The 20228-nt window shown below is 35.3% G+C and overlaps 1 protein-coding gene across 10 annotated transcripts in view; it reads right to left on the reverse strand.

Annotated features, from left to right (window-relative positions):
* Positions 1 to 20228, reverse strand: part of SOX6 (SRY-box transcription factor 6) — a 379444-nt gene that overhangs the window by 161241 nt on the left and 197975 nt on the right. For all 10 annotated transcript variants that reach the window (XM_075502220.1, XM_075502218.1, XM_075502219.1 and 7 more), the window contains one exon: positions 17442 to 17531. In XM_075502220.1, coding sequence (XP_075358335.1) covers positions 17442 to 17531 — 90 coding nt within the window. The remainder of the gene's footprint in view (positions 1 to 17441; positions 17532 to 20228) is intronic.

The raw sequence follows: 20228 nt of genomic DNA on the forward strand, positions 1-20228 counted from the left end.
CATGTAGAAATGTTAGTGAAGAAGCCTATACTCATATATATTCTATAGCACCACCCCAGTTTTAGGTTTGAGACTGCTTTGTCCCAACAGCATCATTTGACATACAAAACTGTACATAGTATTAGAAATTTTAAATGCGCTTGCTTATTAAATTCTTACATCTCTCCATGAGCAGCTTATAGCTTAATGTGAAACTATAGATGTGAAACTGAGAATGAGGTGCTTACACAGAGAAATACTGCCCCACATTTCACACCAGCTTCAGAGGGATTGCAACACAACAGTATTTTGTCCTAAGCATTATTTTGCTTTCTGGATAATTCTCTCAATTTTTTTTTTCTTCTGACTCATAAAATTTACTGAGCGGAGTTCTGCTGCACTAGTAGTGTCACTATATCTTAGTTTAGTTAAGTAATGTGTTAGATGTTTGCAATCAATGGAAAACCCCTACCCTTCATTTCCAGAAAATAAGAAAAATATTGTAGTTCTAGATGAACATTTGCACCCGTGCCTTGATACGGAGGAACAGATGGTCTGACATATGAATGCCAAGCAATCTCTAATATTCATATAAAACATTGCAATAAAAGGTGTAAGAAAGATACTTTTTTGTAACTTCCTCTTTTAGATGTGAAATTATGTTTTGTTTTGCTTATATACAATCATAGGTAGTATCTTCTTTGGAATTACGATCTTGAGAGCCACAATTGATGACAGTCTGGAATAAGTAGGATCTTATCAACCAACACGAAAAGATTAGGAGTCTGCTGGAGAAAAAAATGTAAATGGAGAATTCAGGACTGATTTTGAAATTGCTCCATTTCATTGATTGTTCTTTCATAACAGCGTACAGCTGGATAAAAATCATTTTGTTTCCACATTCAATTTTAACTTTAACAAGTGATTTCTGGGTACTATGATACTCTTCAAAATGAATCTTATTTTTTTATTATGTAAACATGATACAATTCCAAGTAATCTATACAATTTTTCATTCTTTTTAAACTAGTATTTCTTCCTGTTGCGGTGCAAGAGCAAAAAAGCACTTGTTTGGAAGGAAGAGCTCTCCAATTAAAACTTGTCTCTTCAATCACAGGGATGAACTGAATATCTGTTCTATCTAATCTTATTCTGGAAAGAGAATTGTATATGTACATGCATAAAAATGACTGGAAGGAAGCTGAGTTTAGAGGAAGTTAGTTTAATATCTCATTTGATGAGTATAGCTCATATGAATTAGATGACATTAATTTCCCTATATAACAGGACTTATAGTTACTTGTGATTGTTAGCTGATATTCGTCTTTCACTAAAAAGTTCATGATGTAAAAGCAGCTTTTGCTTGTTTGTTCAGTCTTCTCACATTATCTAAACTATGGATTAATAATGAAAGATGAAAAAGAATCATATGTTTTAATTAAGTTTTCCATTTTAAACAGCAAGCCAAAGGAAAAGGAGGTTTTTAATTTTTTTTTCTGCTTTTTGTCACAGTATTTGCAGAAATAACATGATTCTTCTCTTTAAATAGTAAGGAATACTTAGCACTGTAATGTCTATAAATACATACACAGGGTGATGGTAAGAAGGTGACAGTTGAAGTCCATACAGCTTTTATGTGTACTCCTGCAGTTGGACATGTGCAAATCAGGTGAAAAAACATGTCATCACTGTATCTTCCTGCGGGGCTAATCTAGTTTTAAGGAGGACGCTGTAGTGCCTTATATTGAACCTGAGCATCTGTGTACTAGGAAAGTCTATGAGAACAAGGACAGGAATTAATCCTTTTCTCCAGGGGTGCAAAAAGGGAAGAGGTTCTTTCCACAGGTGCCATTGCAGCTTTCTAATAAAAAGGCTAATTGATTTACATACTAAGATTCAATTATTGGAGTTCATTTGCCTTAAAGCTACCACTGAGGATCCCACTCCAAAACACTCTAGGAATCTTGCCTCTCTTCCTATACTCAAAATTGTAACCCAAATGCATTTCTTCTACTGCATCCGGAATTCACAATATACACAGGAGAGGAGATGTGCCCCTGTGAAATGTACTCTGACTTATGATGTCTTGCAGTTACTTTTTATATCTTGTTAAATAAGTTACTTCCATGAGTTTTTAGTTAGTAGTTATTAGCTACACCACTCAGAAATGTCTAAATATAAATATGAGGAGTATTAGTACTGCAAGATTCATATACTTTAAATATAAATTTTAATTTTGATCTTAATTACATGTTCATCTTTCATGTCTTACAAATACAAACAAGTATATCAATGAAAAACTTATATTTGCCTCTGAAGATTTTTATTGCCTCTGGTGATAAGTAATGAAGAAGCAAAGTTTATTGCAAAACAAGGACATTAGCATAGCCTGTCTATCATGCAAGCTGTAAAGAAGAAACTTCCTACTTCATCTGAGAAGAGACAATTTAGTCAAAAGCCTTTGATATGTATGGAAAAGCAACAACATTTTGTACATTTAGAATGTGCCCACAGAAGTCAGTTGAAGGATTTACACTTATTTCAGTGGACTTTGAAACAGGTCCATTGGTATGTTCATTAATAATGGCATTAGGTGGTCAAAATTGGCAGCTTCAGGCTTGTAAATCTGAATATTATTTTAAATTTCTTTCATAATCAAACAGTTATAAATTGAAAGTGCTACTTATCTGCTGTACACAACCTAGTAATCAGTAAAACCAATTCAGCTGAGCATATTAATGCTACAAATATGAATTATCTTATGTCTTCTGAAATAACCACAACCTCACTGTATGGGTATGAGAAACAAAAGCCAAACAAGTAAACTATGCTTGTTGTTCCCTCAAGGTTTACTTTATAAATAAATAAATAAACAGAACACATTCCAGAACAAATTAGAACTCTATGACAAGCTTGTTGTGCTCCCGTGAAATATGCTACAAAATTATCAGTCAAGTTTTGTGACTGCAGAAAAACCTCCCAAATCACATTAACCAGAGCACAAAGAGGTGGCCTACATTTGCAGACTGAAGTTCCACGCATCTTCTAAGAGTCTTCTGGTATAATTATACTCTAACCACAAGCATGAGTATGTTTAGCCAGATGTGTCTTAGAAGCGACTAAAAGTACAGTTGGAAATGTTCTTAATTCAGTTTATTTGTGTACCTAGTTGATCACAAACCAAAACATTTAACACAGCCCTTTGCTACAGAATCACTGGTAATGAAATTCTTCACAGTCCCAAACCAGAGAGTGGTATTGTGTTGTTTTGTTGTGCTTGCATAGGTATTCTACCACTCAGAATGAAAACATAAACACTGCCTTTTCAAAAGACTTAATATAATTTAATATTCAAAGGCCTGAACTGAGGCACAACTGTAAACACAGTCTAAAGATAATTCAGAATAAATCTTGAAGCACTGGGAGCATGTAGGAAACACACCAAGCGGTTTTGAATTCCATTATAACAGCATTCTAATTCAATACATTATAAATAGACCTGGGATATATTTAAGAAATCAGGATCCCCTAATTGTTCCTCTCTCCTTAAGACAATAAAACACTGTCCAAGTTGCATTTTCATTACTATTTCTACAGTGACTGCAGTTTCATCATTATTTTTCCTTTCTAACAAGACACTAAAACAAAAACCACAAATGAAGAAGAAGCAGGAGCAGGGAAAACAGATTTATACTGAGACTTCTCTCAATTGGTTTTGAAAGTTGATCATCCTCCTTTTAAGTGCCCTATTAAAAAAATGAGCTATGTCTGGAACAACATACCTATTGCAACTCGATGCAACGTTTCTGACGTGTTTCTCATTAGTTACATCAGTGTAACTGTGATGCTGAGATACTGCCCACTAAGACGAAGGCTAATTGTGACTGCAAAATAATTTCGCACTTAAGCAATATTTTTATGGTCAATTGCTCTCTATTAATTTTAAATATACATCAAAATTTCAATCTCTCTGCATCTGTAAAGATCTCAGGTATTTTTCCAAGGGATTTCTTAGATTTAGGTGTCTCTGGGCCACCTTTTTTAAAGGGATTTAGGACTCTTACTACTGCAGATAGATCTATGGCCATGTTTTAAAAAATACATTAAGCATCTAACACTCATTGACTCAGATGACATCTTACACTATTTTTAAAAATGGGATAGATGTGTCTGAATCACATAACATCACCTTAACAGTTTTCAGTTCATTTTCATCTGAGGTGGTTCTTTGCACAGTGGACACTAGAGCCATGGAATGTCTTCCTAAAAGATGCTGTGGGCTCAAAGCTTTATATAGGCTCAAGGGGAGACTGGACGAGTATTTGGAAGGGGGAAGAGAGATCTAGTTGACAGATACAAAATAAACAAACCACATCAGGGTCAGGAAATCCCTGGAACTGAAAATAGTCAGAGGGTGGGATAACGTTAGTGTGAAAGTATATGCTTTCCCTGTTCTTTCTTGTTGCTGTGTGTCCATTTATGATTGCTGCTGGAGTCAAATGGATGTTTGGCTGTTTTTTCCTCTTTATACCAAAGACTTCCTTTCCATTCTTTCCTCTGAGTTCTTGGGTAGCAACTTTAGCCCTTCAGACACAGTATTTGATGATTTTTTATTAAGATCTGTTTTCCCTGTACAGGAATTCATACCTATGGGTCAATCAACTGTCTTTTCTTAATGTAAAAGTAGTTTCATTTACTTTTCTGATGTGCAACACCAGCTAGTGGACATGAGAGCCTGGATGTGTGAAGGTGTATATACACAGGCTTAGGGCTGACATGATTCAGTCAAAACCTTAAGTTGCTCACTTTAAGTTTCACATAGGTAATAACCTTAGCACAAAAAAGATTTTCAACTGCACCCTTACAGCTAAAGTCTAACATATAACCATTATGTTATCATCATAATTTCAGGGTATCAAAATAAACACAGTCATAAATGGAAATATTGTTGAAGAACTGCTGAAGGACATGGGGTATTTAGACATCACTTCCTATAACTCAGTAGCCCTTTGGTAACTTCAAAGTAGCAAGGACTGCGTTCACTTACAAATGTTCAAATTCCTCCTTGAAGCTCTTCCATTATTGGCTTGATATGTAATAGCAAAGATGAGACTTTTTCTGCTCTCATGTACATTAAATGTTCTGCATTTAGGGGGCCTCAGCAGCTTGCAGTAAAGCTAAGCCTGCAGTAAGCTTTCAGTTGTATCATGGTCTCAACATATACAGACAAAAGTCCATATAAGACCAGCTTGCATAAGAATGAATACTAATCTGACATGTGAAGACAATACAGAAAATGCATTTATAAGGCAACACTCACACACACTCATTCACATTTATTTCCCTATGCAAAAAAAAAAAAAAAAAAAAAGATTTTTACTAACTCAAGTACTCAGTATTGCTTTAGGTATTAATTCAGTGTATACATTTTAAGAGGAGTGACTTTCTCAGTTGCTTAACCAACTGCACAACTCTACGCCTGCTATGACATAGCTAACACGGACAAAAAAGAGCACTGCTGTAAAAGCCTGAATAGGTATGCATGGCAAAAGCATTACCTAGTTTACCAACTAACCTTCTAATTCTCACAGTATCATTTAACCGTTTCCTATCTTCTAGCTGTCAGTCAAGAACATTAAACAAATACCATATATCTTGAGTTCATGAACAACAGAAAATGAACTCTTTCAGAACTTCAATGAAAAACGGCATGTTAGTTTTGTTTAAAAAAAAAATACACACACCTCAGAGATTGTTAAGGACCATCACAGAAACTGAGTCTATAAATATTACCTTTTCAGATAGCGGCCGCAGGCTCAGCCCCTGGCATTGGTGATGCCAGCTAGTCTATAGGGTCTGACTTTGATCAGTGAAGAGCAGTGTTCGCCTTTTAACAGATGATGTTGCAAGTGTTGGAGTGTGCCTATTGCAGGGAACACTTTTCTCCTTTGTGAAGACTATTTCATTAAAACAAGTTAAACAATGTTCATTGTCGTTACATAAATCTTCAGTTTTCCCTCGCTTTCAAACTTGAACTTCATATTATTTTCTATGTGTTTAATGCATTCAAACATTTTACACAGGCATAGCTGTCATAATGTAAATTTATTACAGCAGATTCAGCTGATGTGCAATTAACACCTATATTTTGTCGTGGGTGATTTGCTGATTATCACCAGAGCCCTTTTCAGTAGTTGTAACTATAATTCAGAGAAGTGTTTTTCTCAGTGTTTGTTAGCACAAGACACGTGGAAGGGAACAGGAAGAGGCAAAGTGAGAGAAGAGACTTACCTATCTATGGAGTTAACTAAACTTTAGCTATGTGTGGAGACTGACTATGGTTTTTCCGGGTCAGCAGAAGGAGAATTCTCATTATGGCCTGCTCACAGCCAGTTCTTAGCACCAAGTGTTCATATTTGTCTGATGGTGGGATATGTTATCTGAGAGTATGCAGAGAGACCCAAAGTGCCTTTGTCAGTCACTGTTCTCTTGAAAAGTGGCAGATCATAACCTGATAGACTAAAGTATTTCTTTTCAGAAAAATCATTACACTTCAGAAGAAGTGGGCACCCTCATCTGTGGCTGAAGTCTGAGAGACCCAGAATTACACTGTAAGACCCTTCGGAGGTGAAGAAAACAACAACAAAATAGAAAAGAGGGTTAATTAATTTACGAATACATCCTGAAGTAGGAACCTTCTATTCACTACAGCCCCTAAAAGAAAATCCACAGTCATCCTGTGACTGTTGCAGAATCTCAACAATACATAGGCAAATGGATCCTGGCAGCAGAGTAAAGCAGCAAACGTAGAAAGTTCTTTCAGTTACAAGTTAAAAGGAACTCCTAATGATTCCTAATGCATCTGAAAAGACAAACCACAGAACAGTTATGCCCATTTCATTTTCTTTACCTTCCTTAGTAAACCTCTATTTGTATTCCTTTGGTGTTACCAATCAAAACTTGAAGCGTCTGTAAGCTTTCCCACATTTAGAAAAACTCAAGTTGTACAAACGTACATAAAATGTCTGTATACACTACCCTGACTTTTGAAATCCTGCAACTTGAGTACACCACCTGCATTTTAACAGTAGATTTTGTTTCAGTATCTGTAATAAGACTGTATGTCAGCTCCCAGAGAGAACTACAATTGTCTAATAAACGGTTACATCAATGATCAAATCCCATAACTAAATTTCAAAGTATGGTGGACCTCGTCTAGAAATAATTTGCTGATCTTAGGGGTTAGAACGGTGATCTTATTTCAACAGAACACATTAGGGGCATATATCAATCTACAGCATTTCCAAGTCAAAACAAATGCAAAAGATGTATCTTCACATATAGTAGTATGTTTAAAAATGTCGGAAATGTCAACCACTTACATACTTTCATATTATCCCTAATTAATACAAATTGCAATTAATTTCACATTTAGTAAAACATATTGCTGCCCAAAATAAGGACTATAATTTTTATCAGCAATTATTATTACTGATGTATCAACACAATTATTTAAATTCAATGTATATAGAGGCAGAATCCATACAAGCATTTACAGTTTTTGTTCCCTCTGTGCTTCTTCCCTAATTTTTGTGGCTTGGAGCTCCTCCAGATGCTGTCTCTGACTTTGTGGTTTTGTATTTAAGATCCCATCTCCTGATTCATAGCATTGCTTGATTGACAAACAGATTCAGATATGAAAACAAACAGTTACCTGTATATAATCTATGTCTGACAGCTGCACTGCTAAGTTTTCCATTTGTGGTGAACCTACTGTTTCAGATTTTACCCATTTCTTGAGTCTCTGAGTCACTGTGTTTACTGAGCTATTCAATAACTGGTGACATATGTGATCTCCACACTGCAAGCTGCACTTCAGATTCAGAGGATTTTCCTTTTTTTCATGCCCCTTCATAAACTAAATTATTTAAAAAACAACACAGGGTTTTGTATTTCTAAACTGATGTGCCTCCTAATTGAATGCAGAACACTTTCAAACTATTTTCCATTAGAGGCCCACTTTTTTCTGCTTTTAATGCACAGTATAATACCTTCGTTGGTAGATTAAAATTGTTTGACTAGAACTAAAACCTATTATTATATGCTTTTTTAGCGGTTTTGTCTTGTATAATGTAGGATGAATTATGTAAAACATACCAAACAGGATACTCTACAAGCTGCTACTTGCATGCTGCAAACAATCACAGTTTCACTGATAGACTGGGACTTAGCATCTTAAAATTCTTGTGGAAATCAAGTGCATTTTAAGTATTGGGTTTGATTATTTAATCAGACAACTTGCATTTTGCCCTGGCTAATTTGGAAGGCTGATAATATTTTACTCATAAAATAATTGTGCACCTGTTGTGATGGAAACCTATTCAAACAAATCTTAATAGACATGAGGATTCATTCCCAACATGAGTGTATTAGCCTCTCATTACTGCTATCTACGGGGCAACAAATTTTAAACAGCTATTGAGCAGGCTCAGCTTAATCTTGTATAACTCTTAAAGAACATTTATGACAACATGACTAACATTAAACTTTGTTAATTCATATCGATACAGACCAAGGTAAATAGTAGGATACGTGGGTCAAACTGACAGTAATTTAAAGAAAAAAAGGGTAAGAAAAAAAAAATATATAATAACAGGATTTCAGTGTGAGAGCTAATGACAAAGAACCATTCTGATCAAGCTGCCTGGGTATAAATCTATTAATTTTATTAACACAGAGGGTAATACCTATGATGAACTCATGGAATCAGGGCAGGCTATGTCCTTAATAGATTTCTGTTTCTGTTTCCTCTGTTCAGACAAATTTCCTATGGAAACTGTTTCAGTATAGCACTCTCAATTTGCTTTACAATTCGTATATCCATATTAATTGATGAGACTTCATCTTTTTAGTGTTTTTTAAAATTTCCTCCATTGGCAAATCATGCCAGAACCAAAAAAAGTCGGAGGGAGTGGAAAAGAGAGAAATTATTTACTTCAATCCAAAATAAATACCTGGGGGAGAGACAAAGGGGAGACAGTGAATTGAGACCAATTCACTCACCAAGTAAGAGGGCGGTATCATGAATGACCTGATTGGAGCAAGGGGATCCTGATTAGCCTGAAATCACTTTAATGTTGGCAGGAGGAGGTGAAAACAAGGAAAATGAGCCCAGTTTGGCTAGATCTGCCCTTCGGCAGAAAACTGTCAGATGTCATTGGTCAGATCTGAAGTGAGGTGACACAGTTAGACAAATCAAGACCTCTTGAAAAAAATACTGATAGTTAACCTCTTCCAAAGGGTCAACTTGTTTAGAGAGGACAAGGAGAACCCTTCTTGTATTTCTTCTTCTATTCCTCATTGAGCTTAGGCTTTTGAGGCAGTGGCTGTGTCAGGTTGCATACTATGTTCTTGCTATTCTCACTTGCATGTGAGTTTCCCAAATGTGCTCGTACTTCATTTTTTCTGAGTACTAATGCTATGTCCCTTAATTTTACAGATGACATTTCCGAGCCATCTCTGGGTCCACAGTTTGTAAAGTTCCCAGTAAGGTATTTTTACATATCTCTTTAGAAAAAAAATCTGAGATTTTTGATATCATCAGGATGCTCTCATTACCACACAACATCTGCACATCGAGACCCCACTTCAAGACAGACTCCTATTCAGAAAGGGAGTTTAAAACCAGCTGAGGTGAAAAGCATTGCCACAAAGGTTCTCATTAATCAGTGCCAAAGTTTGATGTTGCTCAGAACAGGGATATTTTGTGCAAAAGCTTTCCAGATTAACTGCAGAGAAGGGTGATGAGAGTGACCAAAGCGCAGAACAGCTTTCATATAAGGAATAAATAAATATATTTTTACTTTTCAACCTGGAACTGAATGTAGTGTAACAGAGAAGATGAACAGGGAACAACCATTCCCTGTCCGTTATAATAGAAGATCTAGGGGACAACTACAAGGTACTAGGTTCAAATATACAGCATATTGTTAACTGCTGAGCTTATCCCCACAGACTTTCCAGCTGTCTACTAAAGGGTTCAAAAGCAACTGGACATGTTCATAGATGATAATTCTATCAAGGGCCATTAAACCCAAATGTACCACTTCTGAATCAAGAAGCCCATTAATCATATTTTGTGGGAAATTGGAAGAGTATATTGAGGAAATATTACTGTATGTTTGCCCTTTCCTTACACCCTTCCCCAGGCTGCTCAGTATCCATAGAGACAGAACACTACAGGGTAGTATGTTCTTTATATCTGGCACTTAAATCAAAGATTTCCTTAATATGAAAATCCTGTAACAAAAGACTGATAAAGTACATCTACAGGTTTCCACAGAATCCAAATCGATAAGAAAATTTCAGTCCTTTCAGTACTGTGTCTATATGCATCTTTCTAGATAAATGCTTACATTAATTCATTTGTTAGAATTTGACTTTATATATCTACAGCAACAAAAAGCCAAAAGCACTGAAACATGATGAACCACAAGAAATGGAGCTTCCACTCTTGTTTTAGCAGTGCAAACTCCTCCATATGCACTTGCTTTTTCACATGAAGTTGTCTTTAGTAAGAGTTTTATTTTGCAAAAGTTAAGTAACTTCATTGGTGACTAAGCTGGGACTTGAGTCAAAAAGGAATTTGCCACTGACATCCACTGTCAAAAGAGAAGGCCTTAAGTTCCAAGTAGTGATAGGCTTCTTCAACATAGAAGCCTTTCGACTACAGTTAAAGACTCTGTATTTATTAAACAGTTACTGATATAATGAAAATTTAAAAAATATATATACAATACCAAAACAACCTACCAACAGAAAAAAATGGCAAATTTTCAAAGAAAAAGTGGAGAAAACCTACTTGTAATTTTTAGTTTATATTCAACCCTTTCTCTGCTAAAAAGTTAAATGGCATTTGAAAATAAACTCATTTTAATACCATACATTTTCTTGACACTATTTGTACCAATGAAGAATGAATCAAATTCCAGAGGGCAGTTTTTCTAATGTGCCCAGTAAATGTATTGCTGTTTCAAGTTCCTTATTATTAGCATCTTTATCCTTCTTATTCCTTTTTCTCATGAACAGTTGATACTATTTCTTAGTATACTACTTGGGACACACTTCCACAGAACACAGCATATAAGTGAGCTGTCCCATTAATTTCAGCATAGTACAGAGTTCATATATTTAGCCCTGAATTGTTAAGCTTAGAAACATACACTGGTCAGGTAAAAAATATATAGATATATGAGATTGCAGTAAGTAACAAATTCATTGTGTGCCAGGAAATATACTGCATGCATCCTGGTTGATATTATTTATAAAATGTATTCAACAGTATGGAGAACTTGATTGATGTGAAAGGTTGATTACAATGTAATTTATAGTTGTGGAGTTTTAAGAAGTAGGAGCGGTAATAGTCATTAACTTTTAACATTAGAAGCAGGCATGATTGTGATAGGTGCCACTGAAATATGACCCTCCGACCAAAAGACCAGAGCAACAAAAATGTTTACTTGGGGGTTTTTTTTGCGCTAAATACAGCTTCAATCCTGCCAAGACTTACATGTACATAATTTAAACAATAGCACTATGTACAGTGAGCAGTCCCATTCATTTCCACAGAACTACTCTCTGCACAGTTCGGGGAATGTCTATTTAAATCCAGAATCTGGAGAAAAGTATTTCATATCAAAAAAAGTCATGATGACATAAGACCATACAGTTTAATCTAGTTCACACTAGTGATTAGTCTAACTAATTATATCAGTATCTTAATCATAAAAAATAAATACAAGGGGGCATGGTAAGTTTAACCAAAATATTTTTATTTTGGAATCCATTACCTTCTTCAAGCAAATCAGACTAAAAGTATGCAAACATTAACTGTGGAAAGCGCTTATGAAATATTCAGTCATTCAAATATCAAGGTACCACTTAATTTAGAAGGTCAGCTTAGACTTGGAAATGTAGCTTTTGTAACACATTACACAAAATGCCAATGACTTGAGAAATGGCAAAACAGAAATATCTCTCTGATTTGGAGAGCTACGACATAAAGGTAAACATATCACTTCATCGGGTCATGGTAATAAATACATTACGAGAAACCTTTATAGCCTGTGGTATATGTCTAATCAGGACCAATTTCTAAAGGATTTGGGTGTAGGGGTTCTGGGTTGCATTGTTTTGTTATGTTTTGTTGGATGCTTCCATTGGTTTCCCTAATTGGAACCAGTTGATCTTTTTTCCTGTGTGTTGATTTTTTAAATCCTAACAGTTAACAATGATTCTAATGTATCATAACACTTTAGGCCTTAATCATATAGTGGGGCTTTTGCTTGTAGCTTTTGTTTGAGTTTTAATTAAGAAGACTTTGTGTCTCAAAGCCTAAGCTGGGTTTTTAATTGCTAGTATGTATATCACACAGACTTCAAAAGAAATAAAATATGTTTATAACAGAGAGCACAAAGGAGAGCTTCGGAATGTCTATAGCCATACAGAGTGACCTAATAAAAAACCTCTGAGTGCCTCTGTGATATAAGACATATATATTTATTTATACATATTTATAAGGCAGACTGTTATATACCATTAGAATTCATGAGAAAGAAATTTCAGCAATTATACTGAGAAATAATTACTGCAAATCTAGACTACAGTGTTGGTCAGGGCTACAGGAAAACATCAGATTTACTTTCCTCAAAATGGTCTTCACATTTGATATAGTGCACCAAGAAACACCCGAAAGCTTATCTGTGAAGACGAATTTTATAAAATGGAAGCAAAAATAGCATTTTAAAATGTTTTGTAAATCACGCATATGTTAAGAAAAAATGTAATTCACTGTAAGAACACAGAAACCATAACTTTCTCAAGGATTCATTCATGCAGAGCTCTCTCCAAGACTATTCCAGAAATGGATAGTGTTAAATTACTAGATTCAAACAGTTGTGCCTCACTGTTCTCTTCCAGTCATTAATGCACACACAAAAAATGCTCCTAGAAAACACCTCTTTCCATCTCTCCTGTGTTCTAATACCAGGGAAAAGTGTCATGTTCCATATTGTTTATAGTGTATCTTATAAGGAGACTATCAAGTGGGTGAAGTTTCTTCGTTTTACTAAATTCAACATTTCCTAGGAAACAGGCATGTTGCCTCCTGCCTATCCAAATATTTTGAGGCCAGTAAATATGTACATGTCACATGACATAGGAGTTTTAGGTTCTTTTTAATAAAGTAGCAAATATAAAAGGGGAAGGAATAAGCACGAGAAACATAACGCAAACAGCCTTCTGTATTGGATAAAGCTATGGACATCAATCACTATCCTTCCCAAAATAGAGTCTACTGTACAAAGACAGCATGTGACATTCAAGTCACAATGCCTATAAATATAGATCGTTCCAGTTGTAAACACCACCAATGGAAGCCAGAGAACTAACCTGCAACACAGTAGCCGGTGACCCAGGAGTCACTCTTCTCTAAGACTGCTAGACCAGTTCTGACCCTTTGACGATAACATCATTGCTTAAGTTACTTAAAGACTGACCTTTCTTATTTGATCTTCAAAGACCCTGCATGCTGAGAAAGACCATTGCGGGCTAGTTCAGTAGGACAACTGCCTGATGCATGCAAGACTATGCTATTCCAGAGATTTATATTTGGAACAGAAACAGAAAACTTAAAACAGACTCTGTATAGTGATAAATGATGCTACTCTGCCTAGCTGTGGCTGCTGAAGAAAACTAGATAACTAAGCAACAGAAATACATGCAGCGAGGGAGGGTGAGGACAGAACTCTGTGCACCCAAATATCTGGAAATTTAGAAAAGAGTCCTGCACCACTTTGTTTATTCAAATGCAGGATAACAAAAATTAGAAAGAAAAGTATTTCCTTATCTTATTTTTTATACAAAAAACCAACCCTGCAAAAGCCAGACATAAGCCTAACAAATTGCTTGTATACTTTAAATAAATATATTTGCATGCACACACTGGCAAATAGCATACAATCAAATGATTTGCACGGGCAGCTGTGGGGTTTTTTCCAGGTGAGCAGGTCATTTAACTCTGCTCAACTGCTTCATAGACCTTTGAAAATTTGACCTATGTGTTTCATTTATAAACATATCAAATGAACGAGCAGACTTATTTAACCACTGGAATTTGGCTACAAAGCATTCTGCCAAATGCTCCTCTGAGTTTCATGCAACCTCCCTGAAGTCAATGGCTTGTTTGGCTGGAATTCAAGGAAGAATCTGGACCATTATCAATAACTGAAATCCTAATAAAGAAACTCAGAAAAAGCAGTTTTACAAATGAAGCACACTATGCAAGAGTAATTGTGAACAGGAGCAATCCCACTTAGAGAAAAAATAAATGATTCACTCTTTGTTACTTTTGTATTGGCTTCTGTTGTTTGAATTAATAGATATAGTTTATAATTATATCTTGATTAACACTATTGTGTTCTAAATATAGAAGGTAAAGCAAGAAAATACCATTTTTATTTGTTTCTCTCAGCCAATTATCTTTTCTTCTCGTCTATGTGCTTCCCAAACATGAATAGAAACAGTTTGTGTCAGTGGTACATTTTTTTTCTGCTTTCATCCTTTTTTCTGGCACTGATTCTTAGTGAACTGCCTTCCCACAACCAAGATGCTAGTCTTTCACCGAAGGGGGGAGGGTTGTAGCTGTGCAGACACAGAGGAAGAGTATGTGCTCAGGTTATCCTTAGCAAGAACAACGCCTTCTCTCTAAAATAAACAACTCCCAGTAACAGTCAGTGCAAAGAGCAGCTCCTCGCAGAACCACACCTCACTTTCTTATAATCAAGATTTTTTCCCTAATGACCTCATTTATTTATTTTTACTGCATCGCTTCATGTCTTTAAGTTAGGCTCTTCAGTAATAGGAGCAGAAAGTCTGCACAAAAGCCAAAATATCAGCCAGTTCAATACATTGATTTAGAATCTAATGGAAATTAAGGAAAAAGATATTTGATTGATAGATTGAAAGATATTTGACTCCCAAAGATGACACATTTTCAAAAGTAGTTCTTTCAGACCTCAGCATGCCCTGCCAGTTACCTAACTGGAAATTCATTCAGCTCTATGAAAATGAACGTCGTGATTTGGAAATCTACCACCTTGAACACTGAAAATATTTTTTTTAAAGTATGCTTCTTTGGCAGATTAAAAATTCTCTCTGGTTCCCCTACTTTGCTTTATTTCCTTCTTGTAATCTGGTTTTCATGCTGCCCTGGGCTAGATTGTTGGGTTGTTTTTTTTCTTTCTGAGATGATTTAAGGCACACAAATGCTAATATGAGTTAATACCAGGCTATTAGGTTGAGAGCGATTTTATCAGCTAGGAGCTAGCCAGCCTGGAGACAGTGGCTAGGCCACTGGCTTGGGAGCCCAAAGGAAAGGAGTCCTACTTCAGACCTGCCACTACTCCTGATATGTAACTCTGCACCTTGTTTTCTTCTTCCGTAAAATGACAACTAATGTCTTTGTCAAGAGGTTTGAATACTGTAAGTGTAAAGCACAACATAACAGCAACCATCATTTATCTTCCATGCTTGTGTGTATGCTTTTTTGTATTTTTGCCTGTTCATGAAAAATGTTAAATGCAGTTGCAGTAGCAAAGGTTCAGTACTACATCTTGCTGGAAGTCAACTAGTAGCGGAGAGGAATACTGCAGCCATTAAGACCACTTAAGGATAGGTTTCTAGGGATAAGACACAGGAAGTGAGCTGTGGAAACTAACTGACTGACTGGCAACACATCAATCCAGTGAGCCTAATCAGGTGATCCTTTTTATACAGCTAATAGGCTATCCCCCCAGAAAAGGTAGTTGAGCGAGTTGAAAATTATTGCAAATCTCAGTGAGAATGCTTTGTACATAGATGAGAAAAGGGTTAGGAGCAAGAACCCTACCCGTTCACTCTGCAGTGAATATATATACTCAGAAAATAGGAATAACATAAATCCAGAAAAACAAACTTTGGTTTTTTATAAATGAAAGCTCATGAAAAAGCTTTTTGTGCCATATAAAAGAATAAAGAACATTATTCTGCATCGTTAGAGATCCCACCTCTTTTAATTTTGATTCACTAATAGCATTCAAGTAGTTTCTATTTAAAGACTAAGTAGCTATATTGTGCAATTAATGGACAAACTAGCATTCAATGTTTTCCACACTGTTAAGAGACAATACAGCTTTAAATAGAATGTGATTTCAAGACATAATTTTGTTGGATTTTATTACAGTCAATTTTAACATGTTCCTGTAAAACTGCATACTATATTTCTACCACTGACATTACACTGACTTCTTACCTGCCTAATATGTACACGTTGTCATAATTCCACCAAAAAAATCCAACAGGAGAATCCAACAGATTTTGGTCCTGAATCAGCTGAAGGAACCAATTATAACTGACTTATTAAAAAGGGCTAATCTTTCATCTGTTTGTATAATTAAAAAAATGAACTATCTTAAGTTTCCCTGGTGGAAATGTAAAACCCTAAGCATCAACTTTCATCAAATAGTATCTTTCTTTTTTTTTTTTACACTAGTAAAGATTTATTAATATGATGTACATGATTCTTTGTTTCCACATATTTGTAGTTGTTATTTAATAAAATTATACCAGAAGAGAAATAAACCTTAGGTACCTTGTGTACTCCTCAAACTTGCCTTTATGACCCCTTCTCACAGCACAAAAAACCACCTTTTTAATTTGTTGCTTAATCAATAACACTGAATTTCTTCTCACTAAGAAAATCCATGGAAGAACTGATGGGTAGGGAAAAACACTTCAAGTTTTCTACATAGTACTTAATTGTCAAGAGAATTCCACTTTTACTAGATTGCTGGTTCAACACATCTTGGAAATACTGGAAAGTACTGTCTATATATGCAATAAAACTTGCACTGATTTCAGTAGGTCCCGAATTTCATCCAGAGCTGCTCTTTCTCAGCAGGAATAGCATGAATATAAATAAACTTCCCCCCCTCCCCCCAATTTTGAATCAAAGATTTAGAACAGTAATCACACAATTACCCCCTTCTATAACCTGAAAGCAGCTTCTACATATAGTTTATGCAACTGGGAAGAAACAATACCATGTTTTCAAGACGTTTCTTCCTCTTCCTCTGGTCACAGAGATACATAGCTAATGTCAATGAACTAATGTAACTAACCCGGTGTTTGTGATAACATCCTTGATACTGCTTATAACTGATTGTGACATACTCTAATTTATTCACTTGGCAGACGCATCCATCATCTCAAAGATAAACATTAAAAAACAGGGTGAGTTGACTGGAAAGAGGAAAGCACCCTCTAGTTATGATTGTTATTTCTATTATTTTTTCTGAACTCTAAAAAATCCTCGATCCCATTTTTAAAATATATGCAAACATTTAAAAGTTGATCTAGTGAGATACCTTTAATTTCTCCAAGGAGATCACTTGTATTTAATTTTTCCATCTTCTCCTTCCAGTCTTTAGAAAGTAGCTTTTCCATGCAGGATGAATCTATTTAAAAAAAAAAAAAAAAGAAAGAAAAAAAAGAAGAATGATCAAATATATTCTCACACATCAGGAAAACAGGTGCCACTTTCATTTTAAAACTGTTCTCCCTGTTCTAGTTGGACCATAGTTTCAAAGGGAAATGAACTTGTAGCCAAACAGAGTTCTCATTTAACTGCATTTTAAATCCAAAGTAATTCCACCGAGGTTAATGGAGTTACTATGGATTTAACAAGGGTCTAATTGAAAGAAAAACTTCGTTCAGGATTTATGCATGCTAACTGCCAATTTACATGCATAGATTGCCAATGTATATACAAATTCTGTCTTTTTCATTTGAGAATGATTGTACACTTGAAATTATACATGAAGATTTAGAAGCTTTTTGGAAATTTGGCACACAGTGACATCTGAAACCCATTTTTATACCCATGTCAATGCAAAAGTTATTCATATAATGTCTCCATGGAATTCATAAAAGCTCTCTACATATTGGATGTTCACAGTATCAGAAATTTTCTCAGTACACTATAAACAACATGCAATGATTAGAAGATATGCTTTCATAATTTGAAGTTCAGAATACATTTCAAATCTTTGCCCCAATCTGGGAGGCCTTCCGTAGGCAAAACTGTCACTGAAGTCATTACACTTAGGAGAAAGTAGGAGACTGGCCTTAGTAAGTTTCATATAATCAGTCCCCAATTCCACTAGAATATTTGATATTGAGCGTGACAGACTTCAATAAAATCTAAAGGTTTTTTCCGTTTCTAAATTAAACTAATTGGCTCTGGAGTCTAAATTATACATAACCTTCCAGATAATTTACAAAAGGTGATTTTTAAGACAGGAATTCTTATGGATGATGTTGTGATCCAGAGTTTTATGACTTTAAGAACCACAATTCAGATTTATAAACAATTATCAAGAAAATTTTACACACAATTGAACACTTATTTTCCCTTCCCAGTCAGTAACAACAGAATCCCCGTTAAACATTGTGCATTTACTTTCATTGGTAGACAGACTCATCAACCATGTCTACGCTAAACTCCTTGGAAACCCTTAGGCCCAGTTTAGCAAGATATCAAAAACATTATTTAAATGCAACTCTATTTCTAAAATGAGTCTTTGCAAAGAGCCTTCGTTATGAGACCGCATATCCCTCTGGGTGGTGCCGAGCACGTTGTTTCTTAGTGCATACACTGGGAATAGGCATGCACCTTAGCTTGTTAGAAACTCTCATAGCAAGCTGCCGTTTGTGTTAGGAGGAGATCAATTTACACAATGATTGCTAAATAACTAATAATGTTCCAAATTTTGACAACATTTGCACTGATCCCACTCCAGTCATTTAAGAATTAACGCTGGGGTGTACAAGAAGGCGGAATTCAGCCTAACGTATCTTCTGCTAAATTACTGGCAGACTAAGGCCAAATCATGGCTCAAATTCTCATGTCAGCAGTCCCACCAGAAGCACTCACACAAGTGAAAACAAAAGCAAAAAGCCCAGATTAAGAACGGCAACACAGATCGCATCAATGCAACAGGTAACAGTTTGTTCCACCTCAGAGGATTCTAAAAATGCTCAGAGGGAGGAGAAGCATTCAAAGAGGTCACAAAAGGAGGAGTTAAAGGTTTAAGGGGAAGCTTAAGGAAGAAAAAGGTCATATGGCCAATCACATTTTAGGGTGCAAGTAGTTTCAGCCTAAGAATTCAGATTCACATCACTCATTTGAAGCAAACAAAGAAACAAACAAACAAACAAACAAAATCAAAACCAGTTGAAAGCCAACCAAACTGTAACTACCAAAAGAACAAAGATCAGGTTTTAACTGCAACATGTTTTTACCGTGCAAGCTTCCATGGAAAGACAAGACAGCTCGTAAATGTTTTTGAAGTAATATTTCAGTAGAAAAGCTAATTTATTTACTAATGACATCTTTCTATGAAAGAGACAAAATTAAGGAGCTGTACGTTGCAATAGGCAGTGTTAAAATACTTCTTATATAATAACAATTTACTTTTTACAATAACAGGCACTTATTACTTTTATGAGTTCTGGCCTGATAATAGAAGAATCAAGAAATAACCATCAATTATCAATAGAACATTATAATTTGTCCTTTTTTGTGATATCATCATTAGTTTAAAAAGATGTTTCTGTGTTTCTCCCCTGCCAAAATTTCAGACCCCTCATCCCTGAAAAAAAAAGAGCTTTAGAGTTTTATTTTATGTTTGCTATAGGTTATGTATTCTACTGCTTTTTAACTAGGATATTTTCCTCAGTTCATAGAAAGAAGGAAAAACATTTACATTTTTAAAAAAGAAACAATTAGAATATCACAGGAGTTGATAAAATACTTTCCTCAAAAGCACTTGCTTTATTTCTTCTCTTACTGTTCTTAAGAACACTGTCCGTAGTGTTCTTTCTTACATTACATAAGGGCAAACCCCACATTTTTAAAGACAGACTGAGAAGGAACTGGAATGGAAAAAAGGTCTAGCTGTGTGCCTTCTTTTTGATATAATCACATTGCTAGTTACAATTTTTATCTCTATAAATGACTGAAAAATTCCTTAAGAAACATTTCTTTAAACACCCCTATCTCATTCAAACTCTATGTTATAGATCTGGCCACACTATAGCTACTGTACTTTGTTACTGGGAAGATTACGAAAACACACAATGAGCCTTTTAAT

This window comes from Mycteria americana, chromosome 5, assembly GCF_035582795.1.
Source record: "Mycteria americana isolate JAX WOST 10 ecotype Jacksonville Zoo and Gardens chromosome 5, USCA_MyAme_1.0, whole genome shotgun sequence".
In the NCBI taxonomy this organism is placed as follows: Eukaryota; Metazoa; Chordata; class Aves; order Ciconiiformes; family Ciconiidae; genus Mycteria; species Mycteria americana.